Consider the following 26,010-nt stretch of genomic DNA (forward strand, 5'->3'; position numbering starts at 1 on the left):
TCCTTTTTATTTTCAAATCCCTCTATGGTTTCGCCCCTCCCTATCTCCGTAATCTCCTCCAGCCCTCTGAGATATCTGCGCTCCTATAATTCTGGTCTCTTGAACACCCCCGATTTTAATTGCTCCACTTTGGCAGTTGTGCCTCTTTCCCTCTCTTCTTTAAGACATTCCTTTTTAAAACCCCTAGACCAAGCTTACTAGAAGAAGACCTGCTTTCTGCTAGACCTGGTGGTTATGCATGAATGCTACGACGAGAACCACATGACCACATAGAACAAGCCATTGGAATGTTGAAAATGAGCTTCTGGTGCCAAGATGGGTCTGGAGGTGTCCTTCAGTACTTGTCAGTGAGGGGCTCCAGAATAATAGTAGTGTGCTGTGCCCCGCACAGCATTGCGCAGCAGAGAGGATTGCCAGTTGAGGAGGTCATAAAAAATAGTGCAGGAGTAGACCATTTGGCCCTTTGAGCCTGCACCACCATTCAATAAGATCATGGCTGATCATTCACCTCAGTACCCCTTTCCTGCTTTCTCTCCATACCGAAGGGGCTCATCACTCATCTTTGGATGAGGTGAATATAGTGGAGAAGGAGGAGGATGAAGATCACCTGATCAGCCACTTACAATGCTGCCTGGGATGCCTTAACATCACAAAGGTTCATCTCGTGTAAAACATAAGAAATGAAATGAAATCCTGCGATCCGGACCAGGACCAACCCTCCTGCCCCCGCCCCCCCCCCCCCACCCCCACCCCCTAGCCCCTTGCCCTTTGCACTAAACAATCCTTCAATCACTCATCCAAGCATTGCACATGTATTGACATGAAACAAATGAAAGGATGAGTTGGCTCTCAGGATGCAATAATGGGAAAGATGTGGAAGTGGAGCTAATCAATAAATATTATATAGCATTTAAAAAAAAAAGAAAACTTAATGTAACAGTTTGTCAAACACCAATTTGCACACCCTTGGTGAATTACCATTTCTTGAACTTGCACTTCCTACCGCTTCTACGAGGTACATCTTGTGTAGCTTTAGAAATAGAGATAGAGATAGAAGCAGGCTGCTAGGTTCCTGCCCTGATTGCTGAGATGCTTCTGGTCTATGCCCTCTGGGTTTTGGAGCCCCTGAGGGCTCTACCAAAAACTGCACCACCTGTGCAAGGGCAAATTCAGTCATCTGGAGATGAGACAGCATGTCTGGTACTGGCTGAGGGGCAGAAGCAATGAGTGAGAAGTGGGTGCGCTTTGTGTGGAGTTCCCACTGTTCTGTCCCCTTTCGCCATTATCCCTCTCCTGGGCTAATGCCAAATCACTCCTATCGCTCTGCTGGAGACCAGCTTGGTGGAAATCAGTTACCTGTTGTAAGACCGTGGGTAAGATATCTGTTCTCCTGTTTAATGCAACAGATATGTTGGTATCCAAAGTTTGCACAGACTTGGTTATGGCCTGCATGGACTCATTTGAGAGCCTTTCTTGAAACTCCACGGAGGCGGATACTCATTTCCATGATGGACATTCTTACAATTGCCTGCGCCACCAATCTACTAGAGATTAAGTTGGACCCCTCCATTCTCTCCCCTATTGTGGAGAGTGTGGGTGGCATCTGTCAGTACCTGGGACCTCGCTCATAGACTCTGTATTCACATACATGCAACAGTGTGAAGTTGTGGTAATTACACACCAGAAAAAGTTAGAACTTGTCCATTCAAGTGTAAGTGAGTTTTTAATAGTGTGGCAAGTCTTAAATTATTGCAAACCAATATCTCTGGTACTGAATGTTTATTTTTACAACTGCGGAGTCTTGTTCTTTCAGATTTTAATTGTTGGAGATTTTTAAAAAATAAATGTTTTTAATTTTTTGCTTCTGTCTCTTTTATCTCTCTCTCTCGTAATCCCATCTTTCTTTCTCTCTCTATATTTTTCTTTCATACATGATTTTACATTGAATTAAATATTGTAACTGACACTTCCTGGTTTAGACTCTCCATGTCGCAGTCAGAATTGGTTGAGGAGACATCACGTTGCTTTCCCTGTTCGCTCAGGTTCCAGATCCTCTGCAGAGGGCGCTGCGCTGTTTCCTCTCTAATTACCGCAAGTCGCAATGCCCACAGAAAATCTGTGGGAAAATGTAAGTGCAATGAACGTTACTGACTGCATAATTCGGGCCATTGTTTCACTTCTGAATTCTTTTAACCTGGCTCATTAGTTTCTTCAAAGGATCAGCCTCACGGCTGTGTCAGTTCTCTTATTCAAAATGCCTCCGTCTGCTCTGTGTGGACTTTGGTTTTCTTGGTGCTTTGCTTATGAGTGAATTGTTTCTCTTCCCCCTTAACTAACTAAATAATTTTCAAGGAATTTCACAGAATATGGTAGATCATTTCGGACAATTTTCTGATTCCAAGTTACAAGATAGGAGGACAATTTCCCGGAAAAGGGACATGTGGCAATTTATCTGAATAAATTAAGAAAGAAAAAACAGAGAAAAAATTAAGTCTTGCTAAGCTAGCCAAGAACAACATGAATAAAATTTTTCCAGCAATATCAGCCAAAAGAAATGCCCTCTGTGTCTGCTCCTCCTCCTTCCTCTTGCTCTCGTGCTTTCTCTCTCCATCTTCTCCCCCAATCTGCATACATGCTTTCATTTAGCTTCTGAAGCCCTTCCATTTTGTCTTCCACTTTTTTTTTCTATGTCTGTATGCATATGACTTTTTTGACTTGCCAAAATATTTGGTACCATTCTGTATTAGTAGTTTAAAAGTTCAAGTGCCAATTTCTTTGAGGACAAAGTTTATTGCTGTAGCTTTCAAGACTTTAATGTGGGTCAGTCGCTTTGCATAATGCATATTGGGGTTAGAGTAGAGGGAACTTTACTGTGTAGCTGATTGTACGTATGTATACCTGACCTGTGGTTGCTTAATATGTCATTGGGTGCCTGGAGTGAGGAAATATTTTATTCCCCAGAGCTAACATTCTTCATTTTATGAGGAAAAAAAGCCCAAATTTGCAAATTGGGCAAAATTGAGATTAAGCCAGCCCCTGATGCAGACTATGCCAGTAGCACAGAAAAACGTAGACAAATATTCCAGCGGAAACTCCCCCAATTTGAGGGCCACAGGAAAAAAACTTGGCTTGCAGCACACTTGGCTGTAAAGTGGAAAATTCAGTGAGCTAGCAGCTTTTCACAAGATTACATGATGATTACAGATGAGAGCCAATATGGCCCATCTTAGCTCCTTAAAGTTCCACCACAGTATCATCTAATTGTTTCTTAAATAATTTCAGAATATTTTACTCCACTATTCTATCTGGAAGTGCATTATATGTATTGATCATTCTTTGTGTGAAGAACTTTCTGGTACCCATTTGAACTTGTCATCTTGTCCTAGTTTAATTTTCTGGATTTGCATTTATCTGCCATAAGAACATAAGAAATAGGAGCAGGAGTAGGCCATTCGGCCCCTCGAGCTTGCTCCGCCATTCAATAAGATCATGGCTGATCTGATCATGGACTCAGCTCCACTTCCCTGCCCGCTCCCCATAATCCTTTTATTCCCTCAAAAATCTGTCTATCTCCGCCTTAAATATATTCAATGGCCCAGTCTTCACAGCTCTCTGGGGCAGAGAATTCCACAGATTTACAACCCTCTGAGAGAAGAAATTCTTCGTCATCTCAGTTTTAAATGGGCGGCCCCTTATTCTGAAACTATGCCCCCTAGTTCGAGATTCCCCCACGAGTGGAAACCTCCTCACTGCATCTACCTTGTCGAACCCCCTCTTTTATATGTTTCAATAAGATCTCCTCTCTTCTAAACTCCAATGAGTATAGGCCGAAGCTGCTCAACCTTTCTTCATAAGACAACCCCTTCATCTCAGGAATCAACCGAGTGAATCTTCTCTGAACAGCCTCCAATGCAAGTATATTCATCCTTAAATACGGAGACCAAAACTGTACGCAATACTCCAGGTGTGGCCTTCACCAATACCCCGCACAGTTGTAGCAGCACTTCTCTGCTTTTTACTCTATCCCCCTTGCAATAAAGGCCAACATTCCATTTGCCCTCCTGATTATCTGCTGTACCTGCATACCAACTTCCCGTGCTTCATGCACAAGGACCCCCAGGTCCTGCCGTACTGCAGCACGTGGCAATTTTTCTCCATTTAAATTATAATTTGCTTTTTTATTTTTTCTGCCAAAGTGGATAACCTCACACTTTGCCACACTATACTCCATCTGCCAAATGTCTGCCCACTCATCTAGCCTGTCTATATCCCTCTGCAGATTTTTTGTGTCCTTCTCATAACTTGCTTTCCCACCCAAGTTTGTATCATCAGCAAAATTGGCTATTTTATACGGTCCCTTCATCCAAATCATTAATATAGATTGTAAAAAATTAGCAATCTCGTTGTGCGAGGCCCCTTGGGGAAGAGTGACCATAATATGGTGGAATTCTGCATTAGGATGGAGAATGAAATAGTTAATTCAGAGACCATGGTCCAGAACTTAAAGAAGGGTAACTTTGAAGGTATGAGGCGTGAATTGGCTAGGATTGATTGGTGAATGATACTTAAGCGGTTGACTGTGGATGGGCAATGGCAGACATTTAGAGACCGCATGGATGAACTACAACAATTGTACATTCCTGTCTGGCGTAAAAATAAAAAAGGGAAGGTGGCTCAACCGTGGCTATCAAGGGAAATCAGGGATAGTATTAAAGCCAAGGAAGTGGCATACAAATTGGCCAGAAATAGCAGCGAACCCGGGGACTGGGAGAAATTTAGAACTCAGCAGAGGAGGACAAAGGGTTTGATTAGGGCAGGAAAAATGGAGTACGAGAAGAAGCTTGCAGGGAACATTAAGACGGATTGCAAAAGTTTCTATTGATATGTAAAGAGAAAAAGGTTAGTAAAGACAAACGTAGGTCCCCTGCAGTCAGAATCAGGGGAAGTCATAACGGGGAACAAAGAAATGGCAGACCAATTGAACAAGTACTTTGGTTCGGTATTCACTGAGGAGGACACAAACAACCTTCCGGATATAAAAGGGGTCAGAGGGTCTAGTAAGGAGGAGGAACTGAGGGAAATCCTTATTAGTCGGGAAATTGTATTGGGGAAACTGATGGGATTGAAGGCCGATTAATCCCCAGGGCCTGATGGACTGCATCCCAGAGTACTTAAGGAGGTGGCCTTGGAAATAGTGGATGCATTTGCTGCACTATCTTGTACGCCTCTAAAATACCATCTCTGAGATGCCTCCTTTCAAGGCTCCTTTAACTAACTAGTTTCTTATCCATTTCCAAGATTTATCCAGAATCCACCCAACTTTGAGCTTACTAATAGCTACAGGAAATTATATGCAAAGCCTTTTGAAAATCTAAACATAACCTGTTTTATCGAATTCATTAATTCTGTTTCAGTTATCTCTGCTTCAGCAGGAATGTCTTTGTGTCTTCCTTGTGAATGTTTGGAGGAACTAATTATTCAGAATATTTACTATTCTGTGCTCATTCCCTGTTTCAAGTCCCTTTGTGCTTTTATGGCTCTTGCCTCTTCTCTGACTCCCCTTGTTGTTGAAGTGCTGAAAGAAATTCTTCTTGTTTCATTTTGCCTCTGCAACTATTTATCTAGGTCTCGCTTTGCCCCCTCTGATTACCTTTTTAATGTGTTTTGCATGATCTTATATCTGTCTTAGTGAATACCTTTTTCTTTCTGCAGGTAGAGATTATCTTAGTTACTTTGTTGAGCCATTTATGGTTATGCTTGTTTCATCTTAGATCTGGTCCTGTGTAATGAGACAGGAATAATAAACGATCTCCTAGTAAAAGATCCTCTTGGAATGAGTGATCACAGTATGGTTGAATTTGTAATACAGATTGAGGGTGAGGAAGTAGTGGTTCAAACGAGCGTGCTATGCTTAAACAAAGGGGACTACAGTGGGATGAAGGCAGAGTTGGCTAAAGTAGACTGGGAACACAGACTAAACGGTGGCACAATTGAGTAACAGTGGAGGACTTTTAAGGAGCTTTTTCATAGTGCTCAACAAAAATATATTCCAGTGAAAAAGAAGGGCGGTAAGAGAAGGGATAACCAGCCGTGGATAACCAAGGAAATAAAAGAGAGTATCAAATTAAAAACCAATGCATATAAGGTGGCCAAGGTTAGTGGGAAACTAGAAGATTGGGAAAATTTTAAACGACAGCAAAGAATGACTAAGAAAGCAATAAAGAAAGGAAAGATAGTTTACGAAAGTAAACTTGCGCAAAACATAAAAACAGATAGTAAAAGCTTTTACCGATATATAAAACGGAAGAGAGTGACTAAAGTAAATATTGGTCCCTTAGAAGATGAGAAGGGGGATTTAATAATGGGGAAATGTGGAAATGGCTGAGACCTTAAACAATTATTTTGCTTCGGTCTTCACAGTGGAAGACACAAAAACCATGCCAAAAATTGCTGATCACGGGAATGTGGGAAGGGAGGACCTTGAGACAATCACTATCACTAGGGAGGTAGTGCTGGACAGGCTTAATGGATCTCAAGGTAGACAAGTCCCCTGGTCCTGATGAAATGCATCCCAGGGTATTAAAAGAGATGGCGGAAGTTATAGCAGATGCATTCGTTATAATCTACCAAAATTCTCTGGACTCTGGGGAGGTACCAGCGGATTGGCAAGCAGCTAATGTAACGCCTCTGTTTAAAAAAGGGGGCAGACAAAAAGCAGGTAACTATAGGCTGGTTAGTTTAACATCTGTAATGCTTGAAGCTATCATTAAGGAAGAAATAGCGGGACATCTAGGCCCCAAGTTTCCACACGCGGCGAAAAAGACGCCCCTCAGAGCTGGGCGCCTGTTTTTCGCACCGAAAACGGCGCCTAAAAAAACCCTCCGTATTCTCCACCTCCCTGCAGGTCCTCTGGCCTTCGGCGCAGCACGAGCTGTGGGGGGGGGTGGGGGGTGGAGCCAGGTCCCTGCGCTGAAAACAGTGCTGGGACCTCTGCACATGCGCGCTACAGTGGGCACGCAAGTGCAGTAGCTCCAGGCACCTGAAACTGTGTGGGAGGGGCCCGAAGCACGCAGCCCCTAGCCCTGGCCGAATGGCCTCACTGGGGCTGTGTGAATAAGGCTCCTCCCACGGCCAGCTCCTGTTTCCACCCGACCCGACTCGACTTCCGCTTCCCGCTTCCCGCTCCCCGCCCCCGGACCGGACCCGACACCCGCTTCCCCCCCGTCCCCAGACCCGACAGCCGCTCACTCCCCCCCGCCCCTGGACCGGACCTGACACCCGCTCCCCGCCTCCGGGTGGATCCGACCTGACCTCCCTCCCCCCAAACCGAACCGAACCGAACCTCCCTCCCTCCCACCACCCCCCCTGACCCGACCCAACGCCACCTACCTGTAAATCTGGTGCTGGGAACGGGAATAAAAATTTCTTATTAATTTTTTTTGATTGATTTATTGGTTGATTTATTGATGTATTTATCATTTATTATTGATGATGGCTCTTATTTGTAAAACTGAAGTGTTTAATGTTTGTAAACTTCCCTTTAAACATCTCCCCCCCCCCACAATTCCCTACGCCTGATTTGTAACCTGCGCCTGATTTTTTAAAGTGTAGACAAGGTTTTCTCAAGCGTACAAAAATCTTCATTTACTCCATTCTAAGTTAGTTTGGAGTACGTTTTCACTGTGGAAACTTTGAAATCAGGCGTCAGTGGCCGGACACGCCCCCTTTTGAAGAAAAAAATTCTGTTCCAAAGTGAAACTGTTCTACCTGACTAGAACTGCAGAAAATTAAATGTGGAGAATTCCAATTTCTAAGATACTCCGTTCTACACCAGTTGCTCCGAAAAATCCGGAGCAAATCATGTGGAAACTTGGGGCCCTAGATAGGAATAGTGCAATCAAGCAGATGCAACATGGATTCATGAAGGGGAAATCATGTTTAACTAATTTACTGGAATTCTTTGAGGATATAACGAGCATGGTGGATAGAGGTGTACAGATGGATGTGGTGTATTTAGATTTCCAAAAGGCATTCGATAAGGTGCCACACAAAGGTTACTGAAGAAGATAAAGGTACGCAGAGTCAGAGGAAATGTATTGGCATGGATCGAGAATTGGCTGGCTGACAGAAAGCAGAGAGTCGGGATAAATGGGTCCTTTTTGGGTTGGAAATCTGTGGTTAGTGGTGTGCCACAGGGATCGGTGCTGGGACCACAACTGTTTACAATATACATAGATGACCTGGAAGAGGGGACGGAGTGTAGTGTAACAAAATTTGCAGATGACACAAAGATTAGTGGGAAAGCGGGTTGTGTAGAGAACAGAGAGGCTGCAAAGAGATTTAGATAGGTTAGGCGAATGGGCTAAGGTTTGGCAGATGGAATACAATGTCGGAAAGTGTAAGGTATCCACTTTGGGGGGGAAAAAAAACAGTAAAAGGGAATATTATTTGAATGGTGAGAAATTACAACATGCTGCGGTGCAGAGGGACCTGGGGGGTCCTTGTGCATGAATCGCAAAAAGTTAGTTTGCAGGTGCAGCAGGTAATCAGGAAGGCGAATGGAATGTTGGCCTTCATTGCGAAAGGGTTGGAGTATTAAAGCAGGGAGGTCCTGCTGCAACTGTACAGGGTATTGGTGAGGCCGCACCTGGAGTACTGCGTGCAGTTTTGCTCACCTTACTTAAGGAAGGATATACTAGCCTTGGAAGGGGGTACAGAGACGATTCACTAGGCTGATTCCGGAGATGGGGGGTTACCTTATGATAGATTGAGTAGACTGGGTCTTTACTTGTTGGAGTTCAGAAGGATGAGGGGTGATCTTATAGAAACATTTAAAATAATGAAAGGGATAGACAAGATAGAGGCAGAGAGGTTGTTTCCACTGGTCGGGGAGACTAGAACTAGGGGGGCACAGCCTCAAAATACAGGGGAGCCAATTTAAAACCGAGTTGAGAAGGAATTTCTTCTCCCAGAGGGTTGTGAATCTGTGGAATTCTCTGCCCAGGGAAGCAGTTGAGGCTAGCTCATTGAATGTATTCAAATCACAGATAGATTTTTAACCAATAAGGGAATTAAGGGTTATGGGGAGCGGGCGGGTAAGTGGAGCTGAGTCCACAGCCAGATCAGCCATGATATTTTTGAATGGCAGAGCAGGCTCGAGGGGCTCGTTGGCCTACTCCTGTTCCTAATTCTTATGTTCTTATGTTCTTATGTATCTTTGCTTAGTCATTCTAGGTATGCATTTATCCTGCCTGCTCAGCATTATGCTCTCTTGAACTGCTATTGTACAACTTCCAATCAATTTGTTTAAGTCGTTCCCGCATTTCTTTCAAGTTAGTCCTTTTACATTTATATACCATGGCCCTTTGTATTTCTGAATTCCAGATTGTTTTGACCTTTATCATTCTGTGATTGCTATCTCCCCGCGCCCCCCCCCGCCACCAGGCTGCAATTATTTTCTTGTGTTTTGTGTTATTTATGAATGCCAGGTCAAGATGACCCTTCATGGTTTCCCTGACGCACTAGTTCATGAAGCAATCGTGGATTATGTTTGCCAACGTGATTTTATATTTAGTTGATTAATGTTTCCCATTATAATATCTTTCCTGTTCTTATATACCCTTCCTACTTCTTCATAGTGCAAACTGTCTTCTTTATTAAGCAGACCTCGTGGTCTGTCGTGTACTGCAAGGGCTAGATTTTCGGTTGTCGGCAAACTAGTTTTGTGTCAAAATTACCGTTTTCACTGCGCTCCCGTTTTTAGGCCTAAATTTCGGCCTTTACGTCGCATCGGTAAAGTCGGCATTGCATGAGGATTCGTGGCGCAAACTGTGATTTTCAGCAATTTTAGACCGAGGCCGCTAGCGCTGTGAGAGGCCTTGGGGAGGGAGGAAAAACAAACACAAAAAAATTGCAAAAAACATTCACCAAACCCTTGCCTACTAAATCACTGAAAAAGAATTTAAAAAATAAAAACTTTAACTTTCCTTTTTTGCAGTTCTTCATACTTACCGCTACTGGCAGGGCTGCACAGTCAGGTTTGACCTGTCGGTATTCTGGGCATGGCGGAGAGTGCTGAAAGTACAATGGTAACGCAATCTACGGCGTTTCATGTCGGCATACTTCTCCCCGGCGGTATGTGGAAGCACCACCGCAAAAAGGTGCCCGAGGATCCCGCTGACTGAGTTTTCGCCGCAGAGGGTCAAATTGCGACAAAAACCCGGTCGCAAAGTTGGCGAAATACTAGCCCCTTGTGTTAGCTTTGTTTATTCATATTTGAAATGCCTAACCAGTATACTTCATTGTGTGCTTGAAGTCAGCCATGGCTCTGTGGTAGCATTCCTTCTGAGTTAGAAGGTTGTGGGTTCAAGTCCCACTCCAAAAACTTGAGCAGGAAATCTAGGCTGACACTCCCAGTGCAGTACTGAGGGAGTGCTGCACTGTCGGAGATGCCGTCTTTCGGATAACGTTAAACCCCAGTCCTGAATGCCCTCTGAGGTGAACATAAAAGATCCATGGCAGTATTTTGAAGAGCAGGGGCGTTCTCCTTGGTATTATATCCTGGCCAATATTTATCCTTCAACCAACTTCACTAAAACAGATACAAAAGCAAAATGCTGCAGATGCTGGAAATCTGAAATAAAAACAGAAAATGCTGGAAATACTCAGCCGGTCAGGCGGCATGTGTGGAGAGAGAAACTGAATTAACGTTTCAGTTCGATGATCTTTCATCATTTCTAATAAAAGGTCATCGACCTGAAACGTAAATCTGTTTCTCTCTCCACAGATATTTCCAGCATTTTCTGTTTTTATGTTACAAAAACAGATTATCTGCTGATTATCATATTGCTGTTTTTTTGGGAACTTGCTGTGTGCAAATTGGTTGCTGTGTTTCCTACATTACAGCAACGATTGCACTTCAAACGTATTTCATTAGATCATCCTGAGGTCATGACGGGCGCTATATAAATGCAAGTCTTTTTAGCTTTCCACGTTGCACAGCACCAAGTGAGTGTTGTTCCACTGAGTTGGACAATGGGAGGGAGAACACAAATAGAACATAATTCTAAAATACTTTGCTTTAAGTAGAGTAGGCACTACTTATGCTCAGCTGTCATGGCTGGACACTGTTTTTCTAAAGAAACCAGTCAGTACCTATTCTGAATTACTGATTCAGTGCACTCGGCTTCCACCAAAAAAGGGAATTGTGACCTCCTGTCAAAACCTCCTGTTACACATATTTACAATAATATCACTGCCTAACAGGGTCAAGAGTGCAGTCTTCAAGATAAATAAACCACGTACGCATCACTGTATTCACTGATTTGGATTCCTACTGTAATATAAAGGGCATTCACACTGAATGAGCTGTTAATTGCTTTCTTTATCACCTTCCCAATGGTTGCAAGTCGTTTGATAATGTAGGTTAATCTGCTTGGTTAATAATATTTGTATACTGTGCTCCAGTTAATAAGATCAGTTAATTGTCTGTTTGTGCAAAATAATAAGGACATTAGGGATGTGTTGTTCAGCAATCCTTTTTCACAGGCTGTTTTGCATTAGTTCTTGTATGGCACCCAGTTCTGCAGCGCTACAGTCTGATTGCTTCTTAGGGTTAGCCAGTTGGGGTGAAAAATAATTTAAAAAAAAAAAAATCTTTTAAAGCTCTTACTTCCTCCCCACCCCCCAAAAATTCAATCTAATAGTAGTTGTTTGTATTAGTACTAAAGAACAAAAGGGAGCAGCATTGAATCGTGGCACAAGGGATTGGGACTGTTACTAATATGGAAGATAAAACCAATGTGGACTGGTTTGCCGAATGGCCTTTTGTGATTTCCAAGTGGCCCAGGCCCAGAAATTTGTAGATGGGTTTAGTGAGATAGGGAGCAGAAATAAGGGTGGAGGGTAAAGGAGAGAGATTTGGAGGGTATCTAGGATAGTTACAATGTGGGCATGTCGGTGATCTCGCTGCTTGCTTCATGTCCTGAAGATCTTTTTCTCACTTGCTTTGAATCAGAGTGTTCCATGTCGTCACCTTTAAATGTGTTAGTACAGGAGGAGTGGAATCAATCCGCACATCTCCAAAAGAAGTTTCTCTTCTGAACCTCATACTCTTTCTCCCCCCCCTTGAATTCCCTAAGGATCCTTCCTGGGGCCCCCTCCTGTTCCTCATCTGCATTCTGCTTGGAGGTGACGTCTTCCATAGGCACCGATCCAAATTCCATGTATATGCTGATGACATCTAGCTTTACCTCTTCATTCCTTCATTCATTCATAGACCCTACAATAATTATTGAAGCATAATTTTCAAGTTTTGCACTCTCAATTTGATGCAATATGACGCCCCTGCTGTATTGCTCCTTTGTAACATACTCCAGCCCATATATTATCCTGTATTTTTGAAAGTGATTGAGTGGTACCATGCTAAAACACAATTATAGTGGTTGAGAGATAATTCTGGAAAATCTGATTTTTACAAATTTTATAATCAAAGGTGTGTGAACCTCCAGCTTTATTACTATATAATGATGCAAGTTCTGAGATCTGTAGTTTAACATATTTCATTTTTTTTAGTACAGCGAATGGGAAAAATAATATTAAGTGAATGCAACATGTTCTTTTCACAGGAAGGTGACTCTAGTAATGGTGGGATTGGATAATGCTGGGAAAACTGCAACTGTAAAAGGGATTCAAGGAGGTAAGAAATCTGTGGTGATACACCAAAACTTTATTGTAAATCTCTGTGATGGTTGTAGGTATCAACATACTGAATTCAGCATGAAATCATGTCCAACAGGAAGTTATGGCTCCTGTAGCTTCTAGTTTATAAAACTTAATTTTATTTTAATTGGGCTATTCAAATATTATAGTGCTGGCATTATTCCCAATTAAGAAAGCTTGGCCTTATCAAACATGTTATCGTCGTGTGTAAGCCGAAACAGCAAGTATTGAGCATTGGGGTATCCGTCAAACCCAGTCCTCTTTTCATAGAAACATAGAAAATAGGTGCAGGAGCAGGCCATTCAGCCCTTCTAGCCTGCACCGCCATTCAACGAGTTCATGGCTGAACATGAAACTTCAGTACCCACTTCCTGCTTTCACGCCATACCCCTTGATCCCCCGAGTACTAAGGACTTCATCTAACTCCCTTTTGAATATATTTAGTGAATTGGCCTCAACTACTTCCTGTGGTAGAGAATTCCACAGGTTCACCACTCTCTGGGTGAAGAAGTTTCTCCTTATCTCGGTCCTAAATGGCTTACCCCTTATCCTTAGACTGTGACCCCTGGTTCTGGACTTCCCCAACATTGGGAACATTCTTCCTGCATCCAACCTGTCCAAACCCGTCAGAATTTTAAACGTTTCTATGAGGTCCCCTCTCATTCTTCTGAACTCCAGTGAATACAAGCCCAGTTGATTCAGTCTTTCTTGATAGGTCAGTCCCACCATCCCGGGAATCAGTCTGGTGAATCTTCGCTGCACTCCCTCAACAGCAAGTATGTCCTTCCTCAAGTTAGGAGACCAAAACTGTACACAATACTCTAGGTGTGGCCTCACCAAGGCCCTGTACAACTGTAGCAACACCTCCCTGCCCCTGTACTCAAATCCCCTCGCTATGAAGGCCAACATGCCATTTGCTTTCTTAACCGCCTGCTGTACCTGCATGCCAACCTTCAATGACTGATGTACCATGACACCCAGGTCTCGTTGCACCTTCCCTTTTCCTAATCTGTCACCATTCAGATAATAGTCTGTCTCTCTGTTTTTACCACCAAAGTGGATAACCTCACATTTATCCACATTATACTTCATCTGCCACGCATTTGCCCACTCACCTAACCTATCCAAGTCACTCTGTAGCCTCATAGCATCCTCCTCGCAGCTCACACTGCCACCCAACTTAGTGTCATCCGCAAATTTGGAGATACTACATTTAATCCCTTCGTCTAAATCATTAATGTATAATGTAAACAGCTGGGGCCCCAGCACAGAACCCTGCGGTACCCCACTAGTCACTGCCTGCCATTCCGAAAAGTACCCATTTACTCCTACTCTTTGCTTCCTGTCTGACAACCAGTTCTCAATCCACGTCAGCACACTACCCCCAATCCCATGTGCTTTAACTTTGCACATTAATCTCCTGTGTGGGACCTTGTCGAAAGCCTTCTGAAAGTCCAAATATACCACATCAACTGGTACTCCTTTGTCCACTTTATTGGAAACATCCTCAAAAAATTCCAGAAGATTTGTCAAGCATGATCTCCCTTTTACAAATCCATGCTGACTTGGACCTATCATGTCACCATTTTCCAAATGCGCTGCTATGACATCCTTAATAATTGATTCCATCATTTTACCCACTACTGAGGTCAGGCTGACCGGTCTATAATTCCCTGCTTTCTCTCTCCCTCCTTTTTTAAAAAGTGGGGTTACATTGGCTACCCTCCACTCGATAGGAACTGATCCAGAGTCAATGGAATGTTGGAAAATGACTGTCAATGCATCCGCTATTTCCAAGGCCACCTCCTTAAGTACTCTGGGATGCAGTCCATCAGGCCCTGGGGATTTATCGGCCTTCAATCCCATCAATTTCCCCAACACAATTTCCCGACTAATAAAGATTTCCCTCAGTTCCTCCTCTTTAATAGACCCTCTGACCACTTTTATATCCGGAAGGTTGTTTGTGTCCTCCTTAGTGAATACTGAACCAAAGTACTTGTTCAATTGGTCTGCCATTTCTTTGTTCCCCGTTATGACTTCCCCTGATTCTGACTGCAGGGGACCTACGTTTGTTTTTACTAACCTCTTTCTCTTTACATACCTATAGAAACTTTTGCAATCCGCCTTAATGTTCCCTGCAAGCTTCTTCTCGTACTCCATTTTCCCTGCCCTAATCAAACCCTTTGTCCTCCTCTGCTGAGTTCTAAATTTCTCCCAGTCCTCAGGTTCGCTGCTATTTCTGGCCAATTTGTATGCCACTTCCTTGGCTTTAATACTATCCCTGATTTCCCTAGATAGCCACGGTTGAGCCACCTTCCCTTTTTTATTTTTACGCCAGACAGGAATGTACAATTGTTGTAATTCATCCATGCGTTCTCTAAATGTCTGCCATTGCCCATCCACAGTCAACCCCTTAAGTATCATTAGCCAATCTATCATACCTTCAAAGTTACCCTTCTTTAAGTTCTGGACCATGGTCTCTGAATTAACTGTTTCATTCTCCATCCTAATGCAGAAATACACCATAATATGGTCACTCTTCCCCAAGGGGCCTCGCACAATGAGATTGCTAATTAATCCTCTCTCATTACACAACACCCAGTCTAAGATGGCCTCCCCCCTAGTTGGTTCCTCGACATATTGGTCTAGAAAACCATCCCTTATGCATTCCAGGAAATCCTCCTCCACCGTATTGCTTCCAGTTTGGCTAGCCCAATCTATGTGCATATTAAAGTCACCCATTATAACTGCTGCACCTTTATTGCATGCACTCCTAATTTCCTGTTTGATGCCCTCCCCAACATCACTACTACTGTTTGGAGGTCTGTACACAACTCCCACTAACGATTTTTGCCCTTTAGTGTTCTGCAGCTCCACCCATATAGATTCCACATCATCCAAGCTAATGTCTTTCCTAACTATTGCATTAATCTCCTCTTTAACCAGTAATGCTACCCCACCTCCTTTTCCTTTTATTCTATCCTTCCTGAATGTTGAATACCCCTGGATGTTGAGTTCCCAGCCCTGATCATCCTGGAGCCACGTCTCCGTAATCCCAATCACATCATATTTGTTAACATCTATTTGCACAATTAATTCATCCACCTTATTGCGGATACTCCTTGCATTAAGACACAAAGCCTTCAGGCTTGTTTTTTTAACACCCTTTGTCCTTTTAGAATTTTGCTGTACAGTGGCCCTTTTTGTTCTTTGCCTTGGGTTTCTCTGCCCTCCACTTTTCCTCATCTCCTTTCTGTCTTTTGCTTTTGCTTCCTTTTTGTCTCCCTCTGTCTCCCTGTATAGGTTCCCATCCCCCTGCAATATTAGTTTAACTCCTCCCCAACAGCACTAGCAAACACTCCCCCTAGGACATTGGTTCCGGACCTGCCCAGCCAGCAACCACTCATAACAATCCAACCCAGCAATTTAGGCTGCTTTGAGCAGATGTTGGATGTAACTGGTGCCATGGAATTGTATCCTAATATGAAATGTCATCTTCAGGAGTCAAGAAAATTTAAGGAGGTGGGATTGAAAATGAAATAAGATATGAAGGTGAAACTTTCCATACCGCTGACCTGGTGTCTCGCAGCAGATGACTTGTTAGAATGCCCACAATTTTCTGTTCGTGAAGATGAATGAAGAGAACATTATGGGCTAGTGACGTTTTTGAAAGTGCTGCTCATGCTGCCTAACTGAGTTTGTATACTTGCATCTCAGATTTTTTAGTAAATACATTTAGAAATGAATCTAAATGCTGACACTTACATACTTTAAAGGGGTCCTTAATCTTAGTTGGTATTGATATTTGTTCTGATTTGTTTGAAAGGTTCTGATCTTTCTAGTTAGAAAGGTTGCCATTCCTACTTGCTATGATGACAGCTGATCAAAGATATATTGTCCAAGTGGGTTTTATGGGACTGGGAGATTCACCACCAACAATCTGCTTTTCAATAAATGGGAATATCTCTTGCAGGGAAGAAGGCATTTTTAAGTGATTTTATTTTTTTTAATTAAAATTCTTCAGAGTGGGGGGGATTTTAGTTTGAAATTATTTCTTGCTTCCCTAAACTGATATTTTTGTTTTAAGTATACAAGAGCACAGATTCTCGTGAAGAATGATAATTAGATGGCAAACCCTTTTTTGAAAAAGGGTACATTAGAAGCTATATTTTTTTTTCCAGTATCTTTAAGAAAATTGTTTTGTTGTTATGGGCTAGAATTTCCACAAAATCCATCTGCCGGATTGCTGCCCACAAAACCGCTAAGATTAAATTAATGCCGCCGAAAAACTGATCAAAAAAGAAAACATTCCGCCCGGCGGGAAATATGGGTCTTGCATGCAGATTCTCGGCGGAAAACGCGATCCCTGGCAAATTGGGCGGTACATACTCACATTTAGTCCGAGGCTGCGGGTTGGACCTTGGGAGGAGGGAAAACACACAATATTTTTCCAAAAAACAAAAAAATCAGAAAACATTCTCGGGGGCCCATTTCCACTTAATTGCTGTAAAAGAATTTAAAAAAAACGTGAACTTTTTTTGCAGGGCTTCATACCTACTGCCCAGCACTGGCTGGTTTCTCATGGGCGTTTTTTTTTCAACTCCCCAATGGGTCACTACTGTGACCGAACTTGGGCGGTAGCGTTTTTTTCGGTGGTGCACGCCGGCGGTCTGCTCCCCAGCGGTATTTCGAAATTCCAGGAGGAACGCTTTGGTGAAATTCCCTCCGGGTGGTTTTCTGCCGAAAATGAAGAATACTACCGAAAAACCGGGCGGGAATGGTGCTGAATTTCTAGCTCTATCTCTCTCAATAGCAAAAAAGTTGCAAATCCTCTCCCACAATGTAATGTTCTAACTGCGAGCAGTGTTGATTCTTCTGACACAGCAGTAGTTAAGAGTATGGTAAGATGCTTTTCAGATACAGTGGTGTAGATGTTTCTGTTGACTGGATCATCTTGATGGTCTGGCCTCATTTTAAATATAGGCGAACTACCTGCATGTTTGCAGTGTTGATTGGCAGCTTGCTGCTTTTAGAGGGTGGGATTTCCAGCTGGCCCGATGCCTATTTAAAACAAGCTTGCACATCTTAGTGAGGTGTCCTTTAACTTGGAATTAATTTTTGATGTTAAATTTTCAACTTTTGTGTCCGAGATATCTCATGCAAGGGCTCCCAGATTTAGTGCAGCGGTGGAGATCCTGATCGAGCAAGGCCGCCAAGACAGGTCCTCTTTCTGGCGGACTGAGGGAAATCCTTATTAGTCGGGAAATTGTGTTGGGGAAATTGATGTGATTGAAGGCCGATAAATCCCCAGGGCCTGATGGACTGCATCCCAGAGTACTTAAGGAGGTGGCCTTGGAAATAGCGGGTGCATTGACAGTCATTTTCCAACATTCCATAGACTCTGGATCAGTTCCTATCGAGTGGAGGGTAGCCAATGTAACCCCACTTTTTAAAAAAGGAGGGAGAGAGAAAACAGGGAATTATAGACCGGTCAGCCTGACATCGGTAGTGGTTAAAATGATGGAATCAATTATTAAGGATGTCATAGCAACGCATTTGGAAAGAGGTAACATGATAGGTCCAAGTCAGCATGGATTTGTGAAAGGGCAATCATGCTTGACAAATCTTTGGAATTTTTTGAGGATGTTTCCAGTAGAGTGGACAAGGGAGAACCAGTTGATGTGGTGTATTTGGACTTTCAGAAGGCTTTTGACAAGGTCCCACACAAGAGATTAATGTGCAAAGTTAAAGCACATGGGATTGGGGGGTAGTGTGCTGATGTGGATTGAGAACTGGTTGTCAGACAGGAAGCAAAGAGTAGGAGTAAATGGGTACTTTTCAGAATGGCAGGCAGTGACTAGTGGGGTGCAGCAAGGTTCTGTGCTGGGGCCCCAGCTGTTTACATTGTACATTAATGATTTAGACGAGGTGATTAAATGTAGTATCTCCAAATTTGCGGATGACACTAAGTTGGGTGGCAGTGTGAGCTGCGAGGAGGATACTATGAGGCTGCAGAGTGACTTGGATAGGTTAGGTGAGTGGGCAAATGCATGGCAGATGAAGTATAATGTGGATAAATGTGAGGTTATCCACTTTGGTGGTAAAAACAGAGAGACAGACTATTATCTGAATGGTGACAGATTAGGAAAAGGGGAGGTGCAACGAGACCTGGGTGTCATGGTACATCAGTCATTGAAGGTTGGCATGCAGGTTCGGCAGGCGGTTAAGAAAGCAAATGGTATGTTGGCCTTCATAGCGAGGGGATTTGAGTACAGGGGCAGGGAGGTGTTAATACAGTTGTACAGGGCCTTGGTGAGGCCACACCCTGGAGTATTGTGTACAGTTTTGGCCTCCTAACTTGAGGAAGGACATTCTTGCTATTGAGGGAGTGCAGCGAAAGTTCACCAGACTGATTCCCGGGATGGCGGGACTGACATATCAAGAAAGACTGGATCAACTGGGCTTGTATTCACTGGAGCTCAAAACGTTTCTATGAGAGGGGATCTCATAGAAAAGTTTAAAATTCTGATGGGTTTAGACAGGTTAGATGCAGGAAGAATGTTCCCAATGTTTGGGAAGCCCAGAACCAGGGGTCACAGTCGAACGATAAGGAGTAAGCCATTTAGGACCGAGATGAGGAGAAACTTCTTCACCCAGAGAGTGGTGAACCTGTGGAATTTTCTACCACAGAAAGTTGTTGAGGCCAATTCACTAAATATATTCAAAAAGGAGTTAGATGTTGTCCTTACTACTCGGGGGATCAAGGGGTATGGCGAGAAAGCAGGAATGGGGTACTGAAGTTGCATGTTCAGCCATGAACTCATTGAATGGCGGTGCAAGCTTGAAGGGCTGAATGGCCTACTCCTGCACCTATTTTCTATGTTTCTATGTTTCCTCTTCAAATGATAAATGCTGCAGCAGGTCCAGAAGAAGATATCTCTTGTCTCTTAACAGCCAGCCTGTGATATGTAGTTCTTGTCAAAGAGAGGGGTTGTTCTGGACTGCCACAGGTTGTAGGGATTGTTAGAACTGCCTGGAAAGTGAGTGCATATCTGCATGAACCGCTGCTGGTAGTCACACCTCAGCTGGAAATTAAGGGAGTGAAACCACTTGCAGTTCATGAGGGTATAGGGCTTATTAGCAGGAGTCCCGATGGCCATGTGTGCGCGCTGATGGCACTCGGCAATTATGGCAATCCTGCAGTGGCTGCAAGACCCGCAGCCCTTTCCTGCTGGCTGATGTGGTCCATGGGAAATGAGATGAATCTTTAAACCTGGTAAACAGTGCATCTGTGACTTGCTTTTTACAGGAAAGCTCTGCAGCCTGACTCGTATTGCATATGTCTCCAGCTTGAAATGACCCTGATGCATAAGAATTCAGGTCTGTAGCATATTTAACTGTCGCAAGCAATGCAGTACCAGTTATGGCCTCTAGCTCCTGCTGCAGCATTCTGCAGATATCTGGTTTTGCCTCTTGTTAGAATCTCCATCTCCTCTTGCACTGCTCATTGAAGGTCAGGTAGCTTAATCTAATCCTGTAGACTTTGTATGCAAGGTAAGGCTACCTATGAGGAGCTGTCCTCTTTCCTGGATTCCCTAAAGCACCCCCAACTGCTGCTGCTGCACCTGTTTCCCCTCTTCCTACAGCTACTAAGGGCTGGCCAATATCTCCTATCCTTCAGTAAAGCTAGCATCTCGCAGTGCTGACAGAATGGTTGAGATGCAAAAAAAAACACAATTTCAGCTAGAAAACATTGGCCCTGAAATCCCGGTTGGAGGCTTTCTGTGGGCATTCGCCTGAAAGCAAGAAATACAATCCGCACCTACCTTCTGCTCCTGCGCCCTCCTGCGATTCCGTTTTTCTCGAAGATTCCCGTGCTTTGCAGCGTGCCCCCCCCCCATCTTCCAGGTATGTAAGTCTAAGATGGAGTCACGTGGGCCTGGACAACCAATCACGGTACAGTATTCTCATTGATAATGGGAACTCCGTATCTGAGTTCCTATTACTATCAATGAGAGTAATCCCCTAAAACACCCAAACGCAACATAATAAATTTTAAAAAGAAGCTCATATATTTAAAATTAATTAATTAAATTTTTCAGAAAAATAACATTTGGGGGGATTTTTTTTGTTTTATTTTGGATTTGAAATAAACTTGCTTTAATGGACAGGGTTTTTACTCTTTAAAAATTTAATTTAAATACATTTTTGTGTTTTTAAAACTCTTAAGCTGGTAAAAGTAGGCGTACCAGGTGTTAAAGTTTCAAGGACATTCGCTGGGCAAGAGATGGGCAAATAGCCCAATCTCGCCCGTGCGAATGTCCTTGTTACGGGGATATTAAAACTTGACCGATCGGAAAACCGACTTTTGCAAGGCTTTGCCAGGTCCGTACAGACTCCATACGGACCTGGCAAGGCGGGAATTTCACGCCCATTATCACAAAAGCTCCTTCAACTCTCCAGGTAGCTACCAGTGATCTGACTAATTGCCAGTGAGTGTCTCTTTGCATATCATTGGAACTGAGCTGTAATGTCCAATACTACTGGATGGGTCCAGCACCGATCATTCACCATGCTGAAGTGATTGAAGATGGCATTGGGATTCTATTGAGGTCTAGATTTACATACTTTACTGAGGCTCCTCCCTGTTGGCAGGAGTTCCAGTCGCTTGTATTTATCCAATTCCCTTGTATTTAGGCCCTGATCAAAATGGCAGCAGGCACACTGATAGCAGGAACGGGACAGTAAGTTCTGCGCTTCCATTTTCATAGCAATACTACCATGTTCCTGCTCAAAAAGGGGGATAGAAATCAGTTCGACTGTATCGTATCCTTGGATTTGAATTCAGTGATTTTGTAATAGGTTGTACTACAAGGGCTGGATTTTAGTCATTTGCGACCGGGTTCTCGTCGCCTTTTGACCCTGCGCGGCGAAAAATGGGGCAGTCAGCTGTTTTTCATCCGGGCGCGATCCTACGGTCGTTTTTCGCTACGCCATTTAGAAGCACCGCCGGGGAGAGCTGTGCCGGGTGTGCAGCGGCTCGCATTGCGACACCGGCATAAGTTTCGTCAATCACCCAACCCATACGCCGCGAAACCCGCCCCCCCCCCCCCGATGACCGGCAGGGAAAACACAGCAGTGCAGCCCTGCCGGCGGCAGTGACTTGGATAAACTGCAAAAAATAAGTTCAAGTTTTTATTTTTTAATATTTTTGCAGTGATTTATGTGGTAAGGGTGTTGGCAATGTTTATTTTTAAAGTTTTGTGAATTTTCTTTTTCCCTCTCCCAAGGCGCCTCTTGGAGCGCTCCCAGCCTCGCACTAAACTTGGCGAGGATCACGTTTTTGCACCGCAAAACTAGTACACTGCCTCCCTTTGCACTAAAGGCCCAAATTACAAAAGTTGCTTCACAAAGCGCACACGTTAATCGGGCGGTAAAATTCCTGCCCCGCCTCCGTTTTCGCCGTGAAGACGGCAAAGCCGAAAATCCAACCCTATATGTAAGACTCCACTTGGGGTCAGTCCTGTACCAGAGAAATAAATTTAAAATATTGACAAATGTATTAGTGGTGGTTGAATGTTTCCAGTAACCGTCCATATCAATCCTCAGTCTCTGCCCTCCCAATGAGTATGTATATATCTCTTCTGTTTTGTATCTTTTCTTTTGCAGAGTCTCCAGAAGATATAGCTCCTACAGTGGGTTTTTCGAAAATTGATCTAAAACAGGACAAGTTTGAAGTCACCATCTTTGATTTGGGTGGAGGGAAAAGAATTCGAGGTATCTGGAAGAACTATTATGCTGAGGCCTTTGGTGTTATTTTTGTTGTGGATTCCAGTGATGTTGATCGAATAGAAGAAGCCAAAGATATTGTTGCCGAGGTCATAAGGCATCCAAGGATTTCAGGGAAACCTGTACTAGTGTAAGTATCTCCTCTGAACATAGAACAAAATATATTGCATGCAGATGTAGTATTTATCTTGTCCAATACCAATATATGCATTAATAAAATAGTAAAAATAATAATCTTGTACAGTGCAACACCACAGGTCTTCCATTAATGCAAAACTGGATCTCGAGTAGATAAACACTTGGGCCAGTGTATTCTGCTTTTGTGCTCACCATCCCACAATTTTCTGCCTATTAAAGTGAATGGTTCTAGGATGTGCAGAAGTAGAAAAGCCCAGGATTGGATTATTATAACCAGTCTGTTGGACTTTACCTTTCAGATTTAAGAACCTGTATTAAAGAGGGAGATTCATACTATCTGGGATAGCATTGCTGCACGGAAAGTAAACCTTTCTACTCTTATGATAAGCACAAGAAATAATAATCCTACCCACCTGATCTGATCGCTCTGAGCCAATAGAAATCACTGTTGATAGGTTCCACTACAAAGGGAGATGGTCTTTCATATATCAACATATTACAAGACTGCGATGTCTGGCCATTCAATCCCGACATGATGATGATGATGAGCTGTTTATGGACAAAGATGCAAATTAAACTGCCCCACCTCCAATCAACACTTCCAGCTCAAAATAGGTTGTGCATCCTCTCAAAAAAATAACCACTAAAGTAATTTTTAAGTTGTTACAATACTAGGTATAGCTAAAATTTCCCATTGAAGGTATGTAATGCAGAGATCCTCGCGAGTGGACCCTGGATATGGCGTGGTGGTATACCACTGCAGGGAGCAGCGCGAGCTGGTGCAAGAGGATGATGGCAGTGAAGAGGGCGACTGGATTGGACGTCACTATAATCCAGGTCGGTGATTGGAGCTTGGGCAGGAGCGGCGAGAGATGGTAGAGCGACGTTATGTGGGCCCTGGGGCAGCATGGGCCAGCCCACACTGTGATATGTGTGTGTATTGGGTCTGTGCAGCAGAGCTAGTCTCCAGTCGTCTTGGTTAATCCTTGCCACTGGACTAAGACCTAGCTCTGTTAAGCCCATGTGGTGGCTGGTGTGCAATGGCCACCACTCATTCAAAAAATCCACGCACCGGCATCTTCCACCCTTCAACATGTAATTCGGGACCTGGAATATCAGGTCTTTCATCGAAACACCTGTGAATTCATCCCTTTTTGGTGTGGAAGCAAGTCATCCTCGATACAAGGGATCGCCTAAGAAGGCGAAGACGACAAGATATCCGTCAATAGGTGGCACTGCAGTGCAGCAGTAGAACCACAACAGGAGTTCAGTTTCTATACAGGAGCAAGACAATGCAATAGATTTGAAATAGATAGGAAATTATGGGCCAGAATTTGCTCTCAAAATAACTATGGCTAATGGCACTCGCCGGTTTTTATACGCAAATGATAGAGCAACCTCAGGTGAGGTGCAGATGCCCGATAAACGGATATCGAAAAGTTGTGATCCGAGTTGCCCCACTCCTCCATTACCTTTGCTAAAATGGCTTCTTGCTGTCTGGATCACCATTTGAAATGGATTGAATGGTGTGAAGTTGCTGTATTTGCATGTAGATACAAACTAAACTCGCTTCAGAAAGTTAAGTTTTATCATTTCAAAGTCTGTGCCATTTCAAGACTGAAGTACCATTTTAATCATAGAATGTTTACAGCACAGAAGGAAGCCATTTGGCTCATCGAGCCTGTGCCGCCTCTCTGCAAGAGCACTTCAGCTCATCCCTTTCCTCGTAGCCCTTAATTTTTTTTTCCTTCAGGTACTTATCTAATTCCCTTTTTGAAAGCCATGATTGAGTCTGCCTCCACTACCCTTTCATGCAATGAATTCCTGATCCTAACCACTCACATTAAAAAAAAAAAGTTTATCCTCATGTCGCCTTTGGTTTTTCTGTCAATCACCTTAAATCTGTGTCCTCTGGTTCTTGACCCTTCTGCCAAAGGGAACAGTTTCTCTCTACTCTGTCTGGACTCCTCATGATTTTGAACACCTCTATCAAATCTCCTCTCAACCTTCTCTGCTCCTAAGGAGAACAACCCCAGCTTCTCTAGTCTATGCACATAACTGAAGTCCCTTATCACTGAAATCATTCTTGTAAATCTTTTCTGCACCCTCTCTAAGGCCTTCACATCCTTCCTAAAGTACGGTGCCCAGAATTGGACACAATACTCCAGTTGAGGCCGAACCAGTGTTTTATAAAGGTTCATCATAACTTCCTTGCTTTTGTACTCTCTGCATGTATTTATGAAGTGCAAGATCCCGCATGTTTTTTTAACCGCTTTCTTAACATGCCCTGCCATCTTCAACGATTTGTGCACATATACCTCCAGATCTCTCTCTTCTTGCACCCCCTTTATGATTGTACCCTTTAGTTTATATTGCCTCTCCTTGCTCTTTCTACCAAAATATATCACTTCACAGTTTTCTGCATTTAATGTCATCTGCCACGTGTCCGCCCATTTCACCAGCCTGTCTATATCTTCTTGAAGTCTATCGGTATCCTCCTCGCTGTTCACTATACTTTCAAGTTTTGTCATCTGCAGATTTTGAAATTGTGCCCTATACATCCAAGTTATTAATATATATTGAGAAAAGCAGTGGCCTAGTACCGATCCCTGGGGAACACCACTCTACCTTCCTCCAGTCCGAAAAGCATCCGTTCACCACTACTCTCTGTTTCCTGTCACTTAGCCAATTTTGTATCCATGCTGCCACTGTCCCTTTTATTCCATGGACTTCAACTTTACTGGTAAACCTATTATGTGGCACTTTATCAAACGCCTTTTGACATCACGTCAACCACATTGCCCTCATCAACTCTCTCTGTTACCTCATCATAAAACTTGATCAAGTTAAACATGATTTGCCTTTAACAAATCTGTGCTGTCTTTCCTTAATCAATCCACACTTCTCCAAGTGACTGTTAACTTTGTCCCTGATTATTGTTTCTAAAAGTTTCCCCACTACTGAGGTTAAACTGACTGGCCTGTAGTTGCTGGCTTTATTCTTGCACACTTTTTTGAACAAGGGTGTAATATTTGCAATTCTCCAGTTCTCTGGCACCATCCCCGTATCTAAGGAGGATTGGAAAATTATGGCCAGTACCTCCGCGATTTCCTCAACTTCCCTCAGGATGCTTCCCATCCGGTCTGGGTGACTTATCAACTTTAAGTACAGACAGCCTTTCCAGTATCTCCCCTTTATCAATTTTTATCTCCTCCAATATCTCCACTACGTCCTCTTTCACTGACTTTGGCAGCATTTACTTCCTTGGTGAAGATAGATGCAAATTACTCATTTAGTACGTCAGCCACCCCCTCTGCCTCCATGCGTAGGTCTCCTTTTTGGTCCCTAATCGGTCCCACCCCA

The 26,010-nt window shown here is 43.4% G+C and overlaps 1 protein-coding gene across 2 annotated transcripts in view; it reads left to right on the plus strand.

The window, feature by feature from the left end:
- The window catches only part of arl13b (ADP-ribosylation factor-like 13b), a 129,535-nt gene that overhangs the window by 17,009 nt on the left and 86,516 nt on the right, over positions 1-26,010 (plus strand). For both annotated transcript variants that reach the window (XM_070893387.1, XM_070893388.1), the window contains exons 3-4: positions 12,627-12,697; positions 22,390-22,639. In XM_070893387.1, the coding sequence (XP_070749488.1) occupies positions 12,627-12,697; positions 22,390-22,639 (321 nt within the window). The remainder of the gene's footprint in view (positions 1-12,626; positions 12,698-22,389; positions 22,640-26,010) is intronic.

Source organism: Pristiophorus japonicus, chromosome 11, assembly GCF_044704955.1.
Source record: "Pristiophorus japonicus isolate sPriJap1 chromosome 11, sPriJap1.hap1, whole genome shotgun sequence".
Classification (NCBI taxonomy): Eukaryota; Metazoa; Chordata; class Chondrichthyes; family Pristiophoridae; genus Pristiophorus; species Pristiophorus japonicus.